We start from the raw sequence: 19,796 nt of genomic DNA, 5'->3' as shown, positions 1-19,796 counted from the left end.
GCCTTAGCAACTGAATGAGGCAGTCTCCAGAACAAAAAACAGTCTTCCCTTATATACAGATTCTTGTGCTTCAGGCACACATTCTTCAGTTTATGGTATGGTCATTCAAAAGTATATATTACAAACGAAAGAGCAGAGTCATGATGACCATCCCACATTCCAGTTAAGCCAGCCCGCAATTATTTACCCAGCAAGGCTCAGATCCCACATCAGATATCAACAGGCCCTAGTTGAACACGGGCAGCTCCTGTTTAGAAAAACAGGCCATAAAGCAGGAACAGTCAGGTGTGAAAGAGATTAGCCGGAGGCTTGCGTGGGATGAACAAGGTTTTATGGTGTGTCATGCCCTGATGCTAATCACAGGTGGCCGGAGGATGGGGAGCTCGTGAGACCGGACTGACCTGGGGCAGCGGAGACCAGCTGCCCAGGTCATGGAGAAGTCAAGCAGAAAGTACATGTATTCTAAAGGCCCATACTTGCTTATAATGTGTTTGTCTATGTGAGGGCAACTATAAGATGGCCACCGCTCCAAGATGGAACCCACGGAGTCAATGTATAATAACGTATACATAGTGCATTTGGCAATGGGACGTTATGCAAAGCGCTTGTAAATACCGCATTGACCAATCGCGGTTTGCTAATACATGAATAAACAGGGGTAGGGCCCTGTCTCCTACGCGGTCCCAAATATCAAAGTATGACACGCACATCCCAGGACTGATAGGAATGTTCAGGTGCTGGGCCAGCCACCAAGATGTTGTCTCTCTTGGAAGGAATAGGGTGGAGTTCCCACAGATACAATGCCCACAATTGTGAGTCAGGTGTTCAAATACCCAGCAGAACAAGTACCATATGTGTGCTCGGCTGGGAAAACACACCTGCATTGTGCGGAAAAGGGACAATTTCTCCATGAAGGCATGGCAAAATACTCTATACACAAGTACAGTGAGTACCAAGGATGGCACAGACGATGCAGCCGGAGACATTGCTGAGCAGGCATGGCCAGAGTTCAAGGGATCCATCACCAACAAAGGAAATGTAGACACAGGGCAACACAACGATTGTGCAACTCTCTGCAGGGAAGATGTCAGGTGCCATAGAGGAAGGATGTTGGAAACCGGGCAACCGGGTTAGCAGTCACCAGTTTCCCAGCACAGTGGTAGCTTGGCTCGAGCGGTTGGGGGTCAGGCACCGTGTTAAGCGTACGTCACACCCTCACAATAACCATGCGTTCATCCGTTCCAAAAACGACACTACACCGTAAAAATTATGGAAGTCAAGATGAAAATATATATGTCTTTATCTTATTTTCTCTTAGTTGCAGGCTTCACATCATAAATACAATGCAATAGGATTTTCCTTCAAAAGAGCAGGTCAAATAAACAATGCTACTTCGGAATTTCAACAAATAGGTTCAGGTCATCATTAAGCAAAGAATAAATAGATGTGCAATAAATACAGACGGCAAATAAATACTGTCAGACAATAAATACAGTGCAAGAATAAATTAGTGGAAGACAATAAATAAAGCACCTTCAATAAATAAGGTAAAGCAATCAATGACAATTACAGATCAGATCACTTTCATGAGGTCACTTGGTCTTACTTTGCCCATACCCAGCTTGTGGTCATTTGGATGGCATGGGGTTGTCCCACCTAGATTGGTCAAGGCTGGGGCTTAAACTGAGGCAGAACAAGGGTAACCTAAAGATCTGGCCCTCCAAACTACACAGCCCTTTATGGAGGTCACTGTACCAGTCTCAGTTCACCCCTGGCACTCCCAGGCTGGTCCTAACACCCCTCTAACCCCTAGGATGGTCTATAGGGCTCCACGGCGCCTCAGTCGCCCCCTCTACCACTTACTGTCCCTTCTTCGACGATCGGCTCCGCTCGGCGCCGTGTCGACGCCGTGAGGCGGCTCCGGATCGATGTCGCTGGGCGGCCTCGACTCGATGTCGCTGGGCGGTCTCGACTCGATGTCGCTGGGCGGTCTCGACTCGATGTCGCTGGGCGGTCTCGACTCGATGTCGCGGGGCGGCCTCAACTCGATGTCGCTGGGCGGTCTTGACTCGATGTCGCCTTCCGGCGTCGCAGGGACACGGTCTCCCCGCTTCCGGGTGTCTCCGGAGTGCGATCTCCACTCCCGACCTCCGGCGCGCTTCACCTCAGTTTCCGGCGACTCCGGTGGGCGGACTTCACTCCCCCGTCGACGCCTCAACTCGACCTCAGGTGACTCCCTACTCGACCTCCGGCGCCTCTCCACGACCTCCGTCGGCGCCCTCACTAGACCTCCGGTGCCTCTCCACGACCTCCGTCGGCGCCCTCACTCGACCTCTGACGGCTCCGGGTACGACGTCTGCTTTCTGTCAGCGCCGCTTCTCTACCTCAGGCCCCAGGTCTCCAGGCTTCTCGACGTCAGGACTTCAGGAGGACACCGCTGAACAGGTCAGGAGCTTGCTGTTCTTCCTCTTTAAGGCCTGTTCCAAATGTTCAGATCCTTAAGATGGTTCTTCTGGTCTTGGTCCCACACAGGGCTTTAGGCTGGGCTTGGTCAGTAGGGACTAGCATCAAGGGTGGGTTTCTGGACCCCACTCCAAGCACTGGTTTCCACCCCTGCTGCCTTACTCCGACCTCCTTCCATCTCTGTGCCAACTGCCACTCTGAGATGGCCTCCCAACATTCTAAACTGCCTCCCACTGTCACAGGGTTCTAGAATGTTACAGAAGGTTCTAGAAACCTCCAGTGGGTTCTGGTGGTGTCACAGGTGACAATGGGTGGCCACCATTTTGTGTCTCAGGCCCTCAGACAGAAGTTCCAGGGGTAGGGAAAATGGCTCCCTGACCCTGCATCAACACTAAAAAGTCTGGTGGTTCCCAAAAAGGAAAAATTATAACAGGGTTTGAGGCAGAAGTGGGACAAAATAAATAATGATGAGGAGGGACCACCCAAAGGGCTGACAGGTCTAACACGCGTCCCCCCCAGCTGAAAGTGGGGAGAGCTACCCAACCCCTTGGGAGTTCTCATCACTAAGGCGGAAATACCTTGAGAGACCGTCTGCATTGGCGTGGTCCACTCCAGGCCGATGCTCCACCTGAAAGTCCATTCCCTGTAGGGAGATAGACCACCTTAGCAACTTGGGATTCTCCCCCTTCATCTGCATCAGCCACCGAAGGGGTCTGTGGTCGGTCTGAACTAGGAAGTGCGAGCCAAACAGGTATGGCTGCAACTTCTTCAGAGCCCATACCACGGCAAAGGCTTCACGCTCTATTGCACTCCACTTCTGTTCCCTGGGAAGTAGTCTCCGGGATAGGAAGACCACGGGTTGATCCAGACCCTCTTCATTGAGTTGCGATAACACTGCCCCAATGCCATGTTCCGATGCATCTGTCTGGACAATGAACTCCTTGGAAAAATCTGGGGCCCTTAAGACCGGGGCCTCGCACATGGCTTGCTTCAGTTTCACAAAGGCCTGCTGACAAGCCTCCGTCCAGACTACCCGTCGAGGTTGCTTCTTGGACGTAAGCTCCGTGAGGGGGGCCACAATGGTACCATACCCCTTCACGAAGCGGCGGTAATATCCGGTGAGGCCCAGAAAAGCTCGGACCTCAGTCTGAGTCTTGGGGGGTTCCCAGGCCATGATAGCCTCGATTTTCGCCTGGAGGGGTTGCACCGCTCCCCTACCCACCAAGTGTCCAAGGTACACTACCGACCCCTGCCCGATCTGGCATTTACTGGCCTTGATCGTTAAACCAGCGTGTTTCAGGGCCTGGAGAACAGCTTGCAGGTGACGCAAGTGATCCTCCCAGCTGTTACTGAAGACGGCAATGTCGTCCAGATAAGCAGCAGAGAAACTCTCCATTCCAGTGAGGATCTGGTTCACCAGACGCTGAAACGTGGCAGGTGCGTTCTTGAGCCCAAAGGGCATCACGCAGAACTGGTAGTGGCCCTTGGGCGTGGAGAAGGCTGACCTTTCCTTAGCTCCATCAGTCAGAGAGATCTGCCAGTACCCGGAAGTAAGGTCAAAGGTACTCAGATATTGGGCAGCTCCCAGCCGGTCAATCAATTCATCCGCTCTTGGAATCGGATGAGCATCAGTCTTGGTTACTGAGTTCAGTCCCCGGTAGTCCACACAGAACCTCAGTTCCGGTTGGGCCCCCGGTGGTGCAGCTTTTGGTACTAGTACCACCGGACTGGACCAGGGGCTGCTGGAAGGTTCAATCAGTCCTAGCTCCAGCATCTTAGTGACTTCACTGTGAATGCTGGCCTTCACCTTGTCTGTCATCCGGTAGATCTTTGACTTCACAGGTGGGCTGTCTCCTGTGTCCACGTCATGGACACACAGGTGAGTCCTACCCGGAACAAGGGAGAACAACGAAGAGTACTGCCCCAGGACCTGGCGGCAGTCCTCCTGCTGTTCAGGAGTTAGGGACGGGGAGAGAATCACTCCCTCCACCAACCCATCCTTCTCTTGAGACGCAAATAAGTCGGGGAGAGGCTCGCTTTCCACGTCCTCTGCTCCGTCAGTCACCATCAGCAATATGACTTCGGGCCTCTCATGGTGGGGTTTGAGGCGGTTGGCATGCAGCACCCGTAGGGGCTGGCGAGGGGTCTTCAGATCCACCAAGTAGGTAGCCTTACCCTTCTTCTCCAACACCTCAAAGGGTCCTGACCAGCGATCCTGGAGGGCGCTAAGCTCTCCTGGTTCGATCACCCACACCTTCTGGCCAGGCTCCAATTCCACCGGGTGAGCATTGTGGTCATGCCACGCCTTCATTACTGCTTGGCTGGCTTCCAAGTTGTCAGAAGCTTGCTTCCACAACTTAGCCATTTGGCTCCGGAAGGCCAGCATGTAGCTCACCACGTCCTGGGGAAGCTTTCTGGGAGTTCTTTCCCATCCGTCTCTCACCAGGCTGAGAGGTCCACGCACAGGGTGCCCATACAGAAGCTCGAAGGGGCTGAAGCCCACTCCCTTCTGTGGCACTTCCCTGTAAGAAAACAATAGACAGGGTAGGAGGACGTCCCATTTCCTCCGCAGGCTTTCAGGCAGACTTCTGATCATGCCTTTCAAGGTTTTATTGAACCTCTCCACCAGACCATTGGTCTGGGGGTGGTAAGGAGTGGTGAACCGGTAGGTCACTCCACACTCCTTCCACATGGCCCGCATGTATGCTGACATGAAGTTGGTCCCCCTGTCAGACACAACTTCCTTGGGAAAACCCACTCGGGTAAAGATTCCCATCAGGGCCCTAGCCACAACAGGTGCCGTAATGGTCCTCAGAGGTATAGCCTCTGGGTACCGTGTGGCATGATCCACCAGAACCAGGATAAACCTGTGACCAGCTGTAGTAGGCGGATCTAATGGACCCACAATGTCGATGCCCACCCTTTCAAAGGGGGTGCTAACGACAGGAAGTGGTTCCAGGGGAGCTTTCAGCTTCACCCCTGTTTTCCCACTGGCTTGACAAGACACACACGTCCGGCAATAGGTGTCGGACGACACTTTCATCTGAGGCCAATAAAAGTGTGGGACAAGCCGGGCAAAGGTCTTGTCTTGCCCCAGGTGTCCTGCCAAGGGGATCTCATGAGCCAATTCCAGGAGGAAGGCTCGATAACGTTGAGGGACAACCAAGGCCCGTGACGATCCGTGCATGGGTGCCTTGGGTTCACTGTAGAGGAGGCCATCCTCCCAGTAAATATTGTAGTTCCCCTCAACGTTCCCTGCTGCCTGGGCTTCGGCCTGTCGCCTCAGTCCCTCAAGGGTAGGACACTCCCTCTGGCCCTTGCAGAATTCCTCCCTGGTCGGCCCTCCCTCCACGTGCCACTCAGCCGGGATGGGTAGGTTCTCCAGTTCGGTAACATCCCCCTCCGCGGACTCCTGGTCCACCACCTCCGGTGGCCTATCCGTCACACGGGGCGCGGATGCCGAGGCAGGCTCCTCCTGCCCTCGGTTCTTCCCTTGGTCGGCAGCCGGCGGTGCCTTTATTCCAGGCTCCCGCCTAAACGAACTCCCCCTCCGGGTAGTCGCAGACCCTGTGCTGACACAGGCCCAGTCAGGTGTACCCAGCATCTCAGCATGAGTCCGGTATTCCACCTCCTTCCAAGCATTATGCTCCATGTCATTCCCCAGCAGACAATCGACTGGCACGGCAGGGCTTACGGCAACTCGAAGCAACCCTGCAACCCCTTCCCATTCAAATGGAACCTCGGCCACCGGATAGTGGCCCATTCTGCCGTCAGCCATCGCGGCAGGGTGGAGTACATCCGGAATCACCTGCTCTGGAGACACCAGTTGGCTACGTACCATAGTCGTACTGGCTCCTGTGTCTCTCAGAGCCTCCCCTCTTTGGCCGTTGATGGTGACCCACTGCCCATACTTTGTGGTATTTGCGGGCACCTGGATCTTAGGAACCATCTCCTGTTCTCCCAGGGACACTAAAGTGACACCCGCCCACTCCCTTCCCTTATCTAAAGGCATCTCCTCCCCGAGCACTACACTAGCTACTCCGGGGGCCTTTCCTCCGATGGAAGGGGGTGGTCTTTTCGGGCACCTCACATCTCCCTTATAGTGTCCGACACCACCGCACTCGAAGCAATGGACAACCCTTGGCTGCTGACTCTGGCCAGGATTAGGGTTTCTGGGTGGGTTAGCCCTAGGGGTGAATCCCGTTCCCTTCCCTTGAAAACTATTTTGGGGGCCTTTAGAGAACTCTGTTTTCTTCCCCCCCCCTCTTTCTTCTGGGGGGCGCCCTGTCCGGTCTTTTGAGAGTCCCCTCCAGTCCCCCTTGTGGACACCCGGGTACTAGCCCAAATGTCCGCCTCCTCAGCAAGCTTCCGGGGATTGGTCAGCTTGCTATCCACCAGGTGTTGACGCAGTTCAGGGAAACATTTTTCGAGCAGGTGTTCCTTCAACATCAAATCAAACAACCCCTCGTAGTCCCTCACCTCGCTGCCCTGTATCCAACCCTCTAATGCCTTCTTTGCATAGTCCAGGAAATCCACCCAATTCTGTGTGCCCAGTTTGTGGGTACCCCGGAACTTCTGTCTGTACTTCTCGGGTGTAAGTCCAAACTTCCTCACGAGCGCCACTTTCATGGTGGGGTAGTGGGTCTGCTCATCCTGCTCCAGGGCCAATAATGTATCCCTGCCAGCTGGAGGCATGTATTTATACAATCCCCCTCCCCAATATTTCTCTGGAACCCCATGGGCTCTTAAAGAGACCTCATAGGCCGCTAGCCACTTGGCGATGTCATCTCCCGCACTATAGCTGGCTACTATGTCTTTTGGCAGATAGGGTTTGGGTTCCCTGGTGATTTCTCTGCCTTCGCTGCCACCATTAGGAACAGTGTGTGCCCCGACCCGTAGGATCTGGAGATCTATCTCCCTGAGCCTCAACTCGTGAGCCATCCTCTGTTCCTCCTTTTCTTTCTCCAGCTTCGCCAACTCCCAGGTGAGCTGTCTTTTCTCCCTCCGGTCAGTTAATTCTGCTTCTAATAAGCCGTTGCTAGAGACACTGCTGCCCTTCCTTGAAAGTGTTCTGGGCCCCGCTAATAGGTTCCCCACCTCAGGTTGGTACAAACCAGCCCCCTCGCTGACAGGCTCTCCATCCCTATCCTCCTTCTCAACCTTACTTTCTCGTCGTGCCTCCCCCCAAGCCCTCAAGCTGGTCTGGAGCTCACCCTTCTTTGCACCTTGGGGACAAAACACCCCCTCTCGCTGACAAAACTCTCTGAGTTGGGTCACAGTGTAAGTTTCCACATCCTCCAACACAAACTCCATTTTGCCCACTCAGGATAGAAGACAGTTGCTTACAGAAGCTATGCAGGAGGGTACCTTTTGTAATACCTCCTCCCACCACCAGAAGTAAATTTGGAAAAAACAAAACTCAAAATCAGGAAGTCCGCTTGGAGAAAACTCCCGGTGTAGGCCTATGGACTACCCAAAGTTACTGTCGAGTAGACGCAAGCACAGCTCTATCCCACCGCTGAACACCAATTTTATGTTGGAAACCGGACAACCGGGTTAGCAGTCACCAGGTTCCCAGCACAGTGGTAGCTTGGCTCGAGCGGTTGGGGGTCAGGCACCGTGTTAAGCGTACGTCACACCCTCACAATAACCATGCGTTCATCCGTTCCAAAAACGACACTACACCGTAAAAATTATGGAAGTCAAGATAAAAATATATATGTCTTTATCTTATTTTCTCTTAGTTGCAGGCTTCACATCATAAATACAATACAATAGGATTTTCCTTCAAAAGAGCAGGTCAAATAAACAATGCTACTTCGGAATTTCAACAAATAGGTTCAGGTCATCATTAAGCAAAGAATAAATAGATGTGCAATAAATACAGACGGCAAATAAATACTGTCAGACAATAAATACAGTGCAAGAATAAATTAGTGGAAGACAATAAATAAAGCACCTTCAATAAATAAGGTAAAGCAATCAATGACAATTACAGATCAGATCACTTTCATGAGGTCACTTGGTCTTACTTTGCCCATACCCAGCTTGTGGTCATTTGGATGGCATGGGGGTGTCCCACCTAGATTGGTCAAGGCTGGGGCTTAAACTGAGGCAGAACAAGGGTAACCTAAAGATCTGGCCCTCCAAACTACACAGCCCTTTATGGAGGTCACTGTACCAGTCTCAGTTCACCCCTGGCACTCCCAGGCTGGTCCTAACACCCCTCTAACCCCTAGGATGGTCTTTAGGGCTCCACGGGGCCTCAGACGCCCCCTCTACCACTTACTGTCCCTTCTTCGACGATCGGCTCCGCTCGGCGCCGTGTCGACGCCGTGAGGCGGCTCCGGATCGATGTCGCTGGGCGGCCTCGACTCGATGTCGCTGGGCGGCCTCGACTCGATGTCGCTGGGCGGTCTCGACTCGATGTCGCTAGGCGGTCTCGACTCGATGTCGCGGGGCGGCCTCAACTCGATGTCGCTGGGCGGTCTTGACTCGATGTCGCCTTCCGGCGTCGCAGGGACACGGTCTCCCCGCTTCCGGGTGTCTCCGGAGTACGATCTCCACTCCCGACCTCCGGCGCGCTTCACCTCAGTTTCCGGCGACTCCGGTGGGCGGACTTCACTCCCCCGTCGACGCCTCAACTCGACCTCAGGTGACTCCCTACTCGACCTCCGGCGCCTCTCCACGACCTCCGTTGGCGCCCTCACTCGACCTCCGGTGCCTCTCCACGACCTCCGTCGGCGCCCTCACTCGACCTCTGACGGCTCCGGGTACGACGTCTGCTTTCTGTCAGCGCCGCTTCTCTACCTCAGGCCCCAGGTCTCCAGGCTTCTCGACGTCAGGACTTCAGGAGGACACCGCTGAACAGGTCAGGAGCTTGCTGTTCTTCCTCTTTAAGGCCTGTTCCAAATGTTCAGATCCTTAAGATGGTTCTTCTGGTCTTGGTCCCACACAGGGCTTTAGGCTGGGCTTGGTCAGTAGGGACTAGCATCAAGGGTGGGTTTCTGGACCCCACTCCAAGCACTGGTTTCCACCCCTGCTGCCTTACTCCGACCTCCTTCTATCTCTGTGTCCTCTCTCCTCTCCAGTCAGTTGCCAACTGCCACTCTGAGATGGCCTCCCAACATTCTAAACTGCCTCCCACTGTCACAGGGTTCTAGAATGTTACAGAAGGTTCTAGAAACCCCCAGTGGGTTCTGGTGATGTCACAGGTGACAATGGGTGGCCACCATTTTGTGTCTCAGGCCCTCAGACAGAAGTTCCAGGGGTAGGGAAAATGGCTCCCTGACCCTGCATCAAAAAGTCTGGTGGTTCCCAAAAAGGAAAAATTATAACAGGGTTTGAGGCAGAAGTGGGACAAAATAAATAATGATGAGGAGGGACCACCCAAAGGGCTGACAGGTCTAACAAAGGAACACTCCTTGGGACAATGTCTCCAAACACAAAAAGCATACACGACAAAGAATCTTTGCAGAGACCTTGTGATGGCACACAGATACCAGGTTCCACCCCATGAGCAGCAGACTACAACATTTCCCTGAAACATAACACCCCCAACTCCTGTAGCATCAGCATCAACATCAATACCTGAAATGCAAGACTTTTCTAACGAAAATAGAAAATGCTTTATTCAGCAGGAAAATAATAATGTGTAAACGAGACTATTCACAAAGGCCAATGGCCAGTCCATATCATCAGTCCTTGGGGGGGGGGGGGGGGGGGGACACATGGCCATGCGTCTCCCCTAGCTTGTCTGCACATCAGAAGGCTCTGTGTCGTCGACTGGGTGGGGGGCATCATGGTGGGAAGGACCAGGCATCCCAGGGGACAGGAGGGGGAAGGGTAGGTGTGGTGGGTGCAGGGACGGACGACTCCACCACAGGGGGTGGGGCAGCGCCAAAGGTGGAGGTGAGCTCGGCGCTGCACACTTCTGCCAGTTCTTCAAGCGTCTCCCCTGCACCCGGAGAAACAGGCCCCAAGGAGGGGGGGGGGGGGCGGAGGGATGGGTTGCAGCGCTACTGGGGGAGGTGGTGGACAGGCTGGGGGACTTAACTCCCCTACCCGTGGAGTGCCTTGACCGTTTCCGGCCAGGTGAACTAGTGGGGCTGAGGCCCAGCCCAGCAAAGTAGGCCTCCTTCTCCGTATCTGGGGCAGGGGAGCCAAGGGGAGTGACATCGGAGGGACTGGGGAGTGAGTCATGTGGACGAGGACTGTGGCTGCATGCCTGCCTGTGTGCCCCAGACCCAGTGGGTGTGCCTGCTTCCCCCCGAGTGTGCGTGTCAGGAGGTGTGCGTTTGCCCTTACGTGGTGGTGTGCTGCTTGTGTCTGGTGGGGTGCGTGTGTGTGGATGTCTTGGTGTGCTTGGGACAAGCATGGGTGTGGAACTTGTGGATGGGGCAGGGGTAGGGGGGGATGCAGCGCTGCAGGTGACTCACTACTGCCGTCAGTGACGTGTTCAGGGACCTCAGCAACATCCGTTGGTCAGACATCGCTGATGACATGCCCTCCATGTACGACACCATCTGGGTCAGCAGTCTGGTGTGGCCATGGAGGACAGTCAGGATCGATGTCTGCCCAACTTGCAACTGCCGCTGAATGTCCACAGACTCGGCAGTGAGGGCAGCAGGGGGGACAGGGGCAGGGGGTGCGTTGCCTGGCACGAAGAAGACACGGTGTGGCCTAGCACGGACAGAAGGGACCAGAGCAAGTGGGAGGGCGGTGATGGGAATGGAGGGGGCGGGTACGGATGGAGTGCTGCTGCCAGCTGTTGGAGCAGCCTCCGCCCCCTCAGGGAGTTCAGCCTCGGACCCGTCAGCCTCGTAGTCAGTGTTGGTACTGGGCAGGTCCTCCGCCTCACTCCCCTCGCCCTCGGTGCCACTTGAGTCTGCCGACTCCTCAGCAGTGGTGGCACCACAGCTCGATCCCTCCTCCACGTCCATGCCGGTGTCTCCCTCGGTGTCCTCCGATGATGCTGTGGGCAAGGTGAAGAGACAGGAAAAAAATCAGTCACCTGTATACATCTGACACATGAGTCCAAACAAAATAGGCAACAGTGCATATCAGGAAAGGCATCATGAGTAACATCTATAATACTCCCCACATATGTAAGCCCTGCACTCCCCAGTTGGTTGACCCACCATGCCACTTGGAAACAATGAAAATTAGGACACCACAGCAAATAACTTGAAATCACAAGGTCATGAGAAGCTAGTGTCTGGGATCAGTTGAGCACAGCAAGACTATGAAGGCATGCCACCTCTTGTTCACTGTGAACCAAACAGTGTTGTCGCACCCAAGGCCAAATACCACATGCCAATGCAGAATGTGTCCCCACACTCAGAGACCTGTGAGTACTTTTGACACCCCAAAGAAATACATTGTGACTCCTAAAGAATCACAATAATTTACACAATGGACATGTCTAGAATGTGTGAATGTGGCACTCTGAACACAACACACATGTAAAGGCAAACCAGTAATCGATCCTGGTATGCAGGTCTTGGGGGGCTGAGTAATGCGTGAAGCCACCTTGCTTGGGAAAACGAAGCTGCCATACATCTACCAGGTCTAGTCGCAGCAGTGCTTCGTGCACGGCTCTAGCTGCCGCTGTAAGCTGGCGCGACGGACCACCCGAGCGGTCACGCTCTGGATCCATTACGCAATTAATATCTCCACCACAGAGAAGTGGCAGTGTACTATATTTACTCAGCTTCTCCTGCAGTTTCTCATAAAATTGTGGGTTATTGTAGTTTGGTCCATAAACATTTACAATTACAATATCCAGTCCTCAGCCCCTGCATGTAGTGATCATGAACTGACCTTCCTGGTCTGAGTCCAATTTTCTAGCTGAATTCCTGACTTCCGTCCAGCCCACGTTCGCACCCCCCTAACATGTGTGGTGAATCCTGCTGCATGAAAGAACCTTGTATCCTCCTGTTCGTGAGCATACTACTGTTATTAGGCAAATATGTTTCCTGTAGTAACGCTATATCTATATCATGTCTATCCACGTATGACATCACCGTCCTTAATTTCCTGAAGTCAATTAGACGACGCACATTCCATGTCAGTAGTTTTATATTATCCTTGTGTCTCTGCGTCATTTCTACTTGTACTTGGTGAGTTACGTTACCACTAATTCTGTTGCATTGCCTAATTGTTTCTCCATTTTTAACATATACTACACATTGCCTCTCGAGATGTCTCCAATCAAATGTCGTACTATAATTCAAACAATCCCCCTTCCAAGCTAGGCCCCCCCTCAACTTGGCATAGTCGATTGACTTGTCCCACTCCCTCCCCCCTCCAGTCCCAACATTTTGAAAACAACATGTATGAGCAATTCTTCCTCAACTTGTAAAACTGATTAGTCTGCACTTCTTACAGTGGTCAACACACATGGGTGGATGTTGCCTGCTCGCCTGAACCAGATCAGCTAAGTGACTAGTTCCGGTTACTGTTGCTACTGCTAAAAAAAAAAAAAAGCCATAAAAAGATATAGCATTCGTTTTCTTCTCTATTGTTCTAATAAGTTATTTCGTTATAATCATTAAATTCAAGGTACACGACTGTGCTATTTACCAATGCTGATTGCTAGTGTACCCTCTACTGCTTCCATCAGCAACCTACAACATAAATAAGTCTCCTGTGGGACCGCTATATCTCCTACAAGTCTAACCTTTTATCTTCACAAACCTTAAGAACTTGTAACAGACCATACACTGGGTATAGCTGAGTATCTGTCCGATAATTTTTGTCTCCATCTACTCTGGATCTTCTTGCTCCTCTTCCTGCTGCAACTCTGCATTAGGATTTCGCTTCCCTGCTTTTACATATTCTTTGAGAGCTTTTTGCAGTACTTTGAGGTCAGTAAAAATTCTAGATTTTCCTTGCATATTAACTCGCAGTCTAGCAGAGTATAACATAGCGTATTCCAGATGGTGCTCCCTTAGCTGTATCTTCAGCAGGGCAAATTGTCTCCTCGCTTCTTGCACCCCATGGTAAAATCTGGAAAAAGGGAAATCGTGGATCCTTCATAGTGCAAGTCACGTTTATCTCTAGCTGCCTGTAGTGCTGCATCCCTGTCCCTATAGTTCAGTACTTTCGATATTATGGGACGTGGAGGGGCACCCGGCGGGGGGCGTTGTCCCAATGATTGGTGGGCGCGCTCCACCATGAACATCTCTGATAAGATTTCTCTGCCTGAGAGGGACACCAGCAATTTCTTCGTGTGATCTCCATATTGCCTATTTGGCGTGGATTTCGGCAGTCCAATAATGCGGAGGTTGCTCCTCCTAGATCTCGCCTCCAAATCCTCCGCCTTATCTTGCAAAACATTCAGGAGCTTCGTCATTTGTTTTTGCGCCGAGTCTGTTTCCGTTTGCACTTCTTCTATCTCCGTCACCCTTCTCTCTGTCATATCCAATCGTTCAGCGTGTTTATCCAATCTTTCAGTCACACGATCCATTCTTTATGGCAGTGAGTCTATCTTTCCATCTATGGCTGTTAGACTTTTTTGTAGTTCTGCAAACATCTGTCTTACATCTCCTTCACTACTATCTTCTCCTTCTTTTGATGGATCTGCGTCTTGTTCTCCTTCCGTCACTTTCCCTCATGTTTTACGCTGCTCAAAGTTTATCTTTGGTTGCGTTTTGTCCACTTTCCCCATGTTTACTATCCTCTGAGTGTTCAAGTATCCAATAAAAGTGCTGCTGCAGGGCATGTGTAAGAATTTGTGTGTCTTTCTGGGACACTCCTCCCTCTCTCAGCGGTACACTCTCTCACGCCCCCCCACTTGACAGTGTTTTGGACTTTCAGTGAACCGCCACCCAGGTCAGTCAGCAACCCTGCAGAGCTACCATCTCACGGTACCTTGTGTAGTAAGTGGCATGCGTCCAAAGCTGCTTCCTAATACTTCCACCAAGGGTTGCTCTGTGCGCGCTTTGTCAGTGAGCCACACAGGCCCTCTGGGTTGCGCTATTTCGTCTCTGCCACAGGCGGTAGTCCTTAGTGGCCCTCTACCGCTCTTGCTTCATTCACTACACTGCGTGTGTGAAACTTTAGGAAGTCCGCACTATCAACTCCTTTTTGTACAATTTAGTTTACTCGCCTGGCGATTCGCACACTCCACTGCACCTTTCAGTGCGTCGACTGTTCTCTGCTGCTTAAGCCTGCTTCACTGTGCCACCAAACTCCATTCGGTAAAGCAGTTTATATGCCCCTCAGTTTGATCCAGCCCTGGTCGTGTCTGCTCCTTCCTGTGTCAGTTAGCCCTCTTTAATTCAACATGCCGTTCAATGCAGTTCACAAGTTTGTGAAGATCAACTAATCCCCAGTGGGAATACGCCCTTAATCCTCTCCCGGGGCTCCACGTTGTGGCGCTGCTCCCTCCCATCCCTCGCTACTGAATGGCGCTGCTCTGTGACCTTCTGTTAGGAGCTTCCGGCAGCTTGTAGCACCCTCCGCCTTACCGCTGCGTTGTCGCTGGCTACCGGCCGTAGCTAGAGTGCCGATTCACTCCGTCCTCCGCCCGCCACTGCCTCCGTCCACGCATGCGGTGGGGATATTCTGCTGCCCCGTCTCCGTGCTATGAATCACTGAGGCTCGCAGTCGGTCAATGGTGGATCGTCGTGTTAGCGTGTGGCCTCATAGCCCGGTCCACCGCAGCATGCACTGCCTCCGATCTGTGCTATGAGGTGGGGACTCCGGCGAAACTGAGGTCACCAACAGGCCGATGCGCTTACTGTGTACGGCCGGGCCCCTTTCGTCCTCAGTCCGGCTTCATCTTGCAGACTGTCTTACCTCTGTGTTTACTCAGTGCTGGAAAGCGTGCGTAGACTCATTAGACAGCACACGCACAGTGCTTTATTATCCTGTTGATTTTGGTTAAATTACTAACAACGGGTGCAGGATTCCTAACAGATAGTTAGATGGCTCATCGAAGCCCTCTCAGAATGCGGCCATCTTGAGCTCAGGCAAGCTCCGCCCCCCTGCTTGTTTATTTTTTATTTTAATACTTATATTATGTCATATATTTTGATATAGATCTTTATTAAATGACATAGCTATATTTATTAATTTAAAAATGAGTAGAAATATGTTGTTTGATGGTTTTGTATTTTTTTTTATAGTGAATGGTGTTTGCAATTTTGTTATTTTTTAAAGTATAGATTTGGCTATTGTATCTAGATATTCTAATCCTTTGATGTTTGGGTAGTTTTGTACTGTAGGTATTCGTACATTGTTTTTATTTGTTTACTAAGTTTAGGACCTATTTAAGTTAGGGATTGTTCTATCCTTAATTCTTGGGAACTTTAGGGCTGATTACGATGGCGAATAGACTTCAGTCCATCCGCCATTGTCTCGGTGAGTGGGACTGCCTGCCTACAAGGCGGCTGTCCCACAGGTGATATTACGATGCAGCATCCACCAAGGTGGCGGCAAGTGCCATACTTAACATTGCAGTGGACGCTGCTGGCTGCAGCACCCACCGCAATGTTATAAATGCACTTTTTAAATTTCCCTGCACTACGTGGCAGGCACTATGAGGTGCCTGCCACATGGTGCAGGGAAATGTAGGGGGGTCCCATAGCTGCCCTCCAACCCCAAAACCAAAGTGCCCGGGTGTAAGGGGGGCCTGCTACGGGCCCCCAACGTCCATCCCTGGCAGCCCTTCCATGGCAGGTGAACCGCCATGGAAAGGCTGGCGGGGATGGACCATCATAATCCCAACGGTGGTGCCTGTTAAGCACCCCCACCATTTATGGGAATACGAGGGCGTCCACAGCACCGGCGGGCTCAAGGGGCCTGTTGGATGTGTTGTGGTCTGAGTTTCCGACCGCCATGGTACCGCCTGCCATTATAATATGGCGGCATGAAAATGGCCTTACGATGGCTGTGAACCCGCCACTGGCAGCCTGTCGGTGGCGGGCTCACCGCCATCGTAATCAGCCCCTTTGTTCTTTTTTGATGGATTTGATTAGTTTGTGGAGAGTTGGTTGTACTTTTCCTATTGTGGCTTGGATGCCATTATGCTATCCTTCCACTGCGTTATTTGTTGTAGCTTTTTGTGCTAGGGTGCTTTCATAGACATTCCACCAGGGGATATGGAATTTGGGTTGTCTTTGGTGCCCTGATCTATGTAGTCTTCCTACCTAGGTGTCTTCGAAGTAGTCAAGCAAGGGTGTTAGTTTGGCTTTGTTGGCTTGGTAAAATGGACTTTCGATCAGTAAATTATTGTGGTTTTCTACTTTTGTTGTTGGTACATAGGCAAGGGCTATTAGCTTTTTAATTTGGTAAGCAAAGTTGCTGTTTGTTGCATATTCTATGCTTAGTGTCGATTTTTGTAGATGTTTCCATATATTTTGGTTGAAATGATAATAACATCCTTGTATTGCTGAAAGTGAATATATTTAAAAAATTGGCTGGATCATTGCTTGCTTGAAATCAATTATGCTCCTGTAACCTTGAGCCCGAGCATCACATCGGCTGCACCGCATTCGAGATCCTAAAGCCAGTGGAGACCTTTGATCATCGTTAGCGCTCATCTGCAAGGATGTCAGACGGCAGCCCCTCAGGTGTTCTGCTGCGACCCTTCTGATCACAGGCCATACCTCCAGCCGATGTGTCTTATCACTGAATTGGGAACAAAACGAGAACTGTGCTGTGTTTCCCTGATAGCTGACAGGATGAAACTGTGCTGCAAGGGGACTTTTTGGTTAACTGGGCGCTACATACTGAACTAAAGGGTAGTTTACACTTAAGCCTTGATACATGTTTAAGAGAAACTCTAAAGCCTGAGGCAACCCCTGCCTAGCGTTACTAAAGGGCAGAGGACACCGTAGAGGGTGGGAAAGATGAGGTTGAATCCAAGGTGCAGTAGCCCAAAAGCCAATGTGATATTTGCACTTGTTATCTGTTCTGTGGATATTGCATTTTACGTGTGTAGATTTTTCTTTTACTTAATAAATTGGGAAATTAGTTATAGTGCTGATTGGGTATTGTTGAGTTCTGAGCTAGCTCACCCCCATTCTACCTCCCTCAAAAGCCTGTGACATGCTCGCCATCATTACCACTGAGTGTCAAATGCCGTAGGGTTTGTTCTTGACGCAGTTTTTCTGTAGTAGGACAACACCCCGGGACGTCTGAGGCAAACAACCACAGCACGAATGAATGAGGACCAGTAACCCCTGTGGTCTGACACTGATACTACAGCATATTCCATTAATGAACTGCAGTAAATATATATGGCGAATGTACAACACAGTATCTGCTACCTAGTTGCTCCTAAGGGATTGTTATGGACTTACTGCAAATGATTGTGGGTTATGTATTAGACACTTTTTTCTCGTAGAGTGAATCCTAGAGTAAGTGGGTAATGCATAATAACTCATTGTTAGTATGATGCTTTCTGGGTAGTATATCGGCTGAGGTCTATGGTATGACTTGGCCATCTTAACTGAGATATTTTATGACTGAATACACTGCTTTTTATTTTAGGTAAACCTTGCCCAGCTAAGAGCGGCCTATAGAATGCGACACAACACAGTGCAGATCAAATTGGATATACCTGCATGGAAGCTGCACAACCTGACAATTAATGATCTACAACTTCTCAGGAGGAAGGTATGCCCCCAAAAAATGAAATGGGTGATTTCAACAAGCATGAGCCTAAATCTTGTCAGGATAGATCTGGTAGTTAGAGAATATTAATTTCCTACAGACTCCTGGGCAAAACATCTTTTGTTTTTGGATTTAATCAATAAACAATATAACAAGAGTTCAGATCTACCACACACATTCATCTCAGGCAAATTTCACGGATTGTACTGATGTCTCGATATTGCATGTGTGCAGTTTAGAGGGATAGGCAATCTTTCACTGTATGGCTGGGGTGCAGTATTTATTTTTTGCACTAGTTACTGTGTTTCTAATGTCTGGCTTTCAATTTACACCTTTCATTGCGCAAAACAACCCAACCTCCTTTTTTTGGTTTAAGATTTTCATGTTGACCAGACAGTGTTATCTTTTTCCACCTACTAAAATAGTTCTAGAAGTTCTGAATAGGGCAACAAAGCAATAGTTTTGTTTATTACTTTCTTACATTCCAATTTACCCATTTCCCAACTTGTATAGTCTGCTGCTACTTTTTAGAGGAACCAGAAACCAAGACCATTCCAAATGGAAACAATGCACAGCCAGTACGTTTTTATATTAGGTGATGGTCCTGAATGAAATCATATCCATGTCCGAAACCAGAGCTTACGGCCACCCACAAACCGCTCAACTTTGACTTGGCCAGTTTAAAAGGAACTGGCCACAACATGGAAAGGCACTGATCCAAATATGGTTCTTATGAGGATATGACCCTCAAGTTCAAATGAGAGCTGCATCGAAGAGCAGAGAAAATAATACAGCTTTTCTCATCTTTAGTCAATCTGATGAGGTCCAACATACTTCAGTGTTGACAATATCTGCTGATGACCACAGAATTTTCTACAGGTCAATAGCCCCACTCGGTGCTAAATTAAACTAAAACCAAGGTATTCCTGTTAAGCCCTTGTATGCTGATTCATTCATCAAAAAAACCCAAATGGATCCTACTTTTTTGGTCACTCTACTTCTTTCTTTATAAACGCATTCAATATAGGATTTCTTTTAGTTCTGGAACCTGCATAGGCTCAATGGTCCCAACCTCATTACACGTTCTCTGCCAGCTGGAAAATATGCTTTTTTTCATGAATCTGGTTTACCATCGCATGTTGGTGGGTGCCTTGATGATCACCAAGCTTTGCTATGCCACCACATTTTAGAGGGTAGAAATGGACTCCCAGAATGTCAGGCAGTCTGGTTCCAATGTATCCGATATTCTTCGGTCTTCTTGATTCTAAAAAAAAAAAGCAACTTTAACAACATCTTCCAGTGTATTCATCAGCTGCATTGGCTACCAGTTACACTTTTTGTCATCAATATTGCACATGTTGGAGCCAGGTTAACTTGAAACTCCTAAATCTGAAGACTGTGTTCCTCATTAAAATCATTTCTGTGCATCGCATCATTGAGCTATAGGAACTGTGAGTGCTGCCTCTGTGCACTGCCTTCTTCTCTGATAAACTGGTGCTTTAGGTTTGCGCAGCCTTTCTGAAAATTGTGTCACCTTTCCATGAGGAACTGAGTAATACAAAAAAGTGACAGATGGAGTGCTTGCATTAATCTTAGCCACTGGTAATCACTCTGGCCACATCACTGTTTATCATCATTTTGAAGACCATACCACCGCAATTTGGGCCCAGACATATGCAAATAGTCATATGATCCTGCTCCAATAGGGA

General features: G+C 50.3%; 1 protein-coding gene across 1 annotated transcript in view; it reads left to right on the top strand.

The window, feature by feature from the left end:
* Positions 1-19,796, top strand: part of EFCAB3 (EF-hand calcium binding domain 3) — a 270,968-nt gene that overhangs the window by 17,696 nt on the left and 233,476 nt on the right. Inside the window, exon 4 of the mRNA XM_085649724.1 lies at positions 17,965-18,090. Within this exon, the coding sequence (XP_085505850.1) occupies positions 17,965-18,090 (126 nt within the window). The remainder of the gene's footprint in view (positions 1-17,964; positions 18,091-19,796) is intronic.

The sequence above is a fragment of the Triturus cristatus genome, chromosome 1_1, assembly GCF_964204655.1.
Source record: "Triturus cristatus chromosome 1_1, aTriCri1.1, whole genome shotgun sequence".
NCBI classification, from domain to species: Eukaryota; Metazoa; Chordata; class Amphibia; order Caudata; family Salamandridae; genus Triturus; species Triturus cristatus.
Note: the sequence above shows the minus strand (reverse complement) of the source record. Positions and strands in the feature narration are given on the sequence as shown.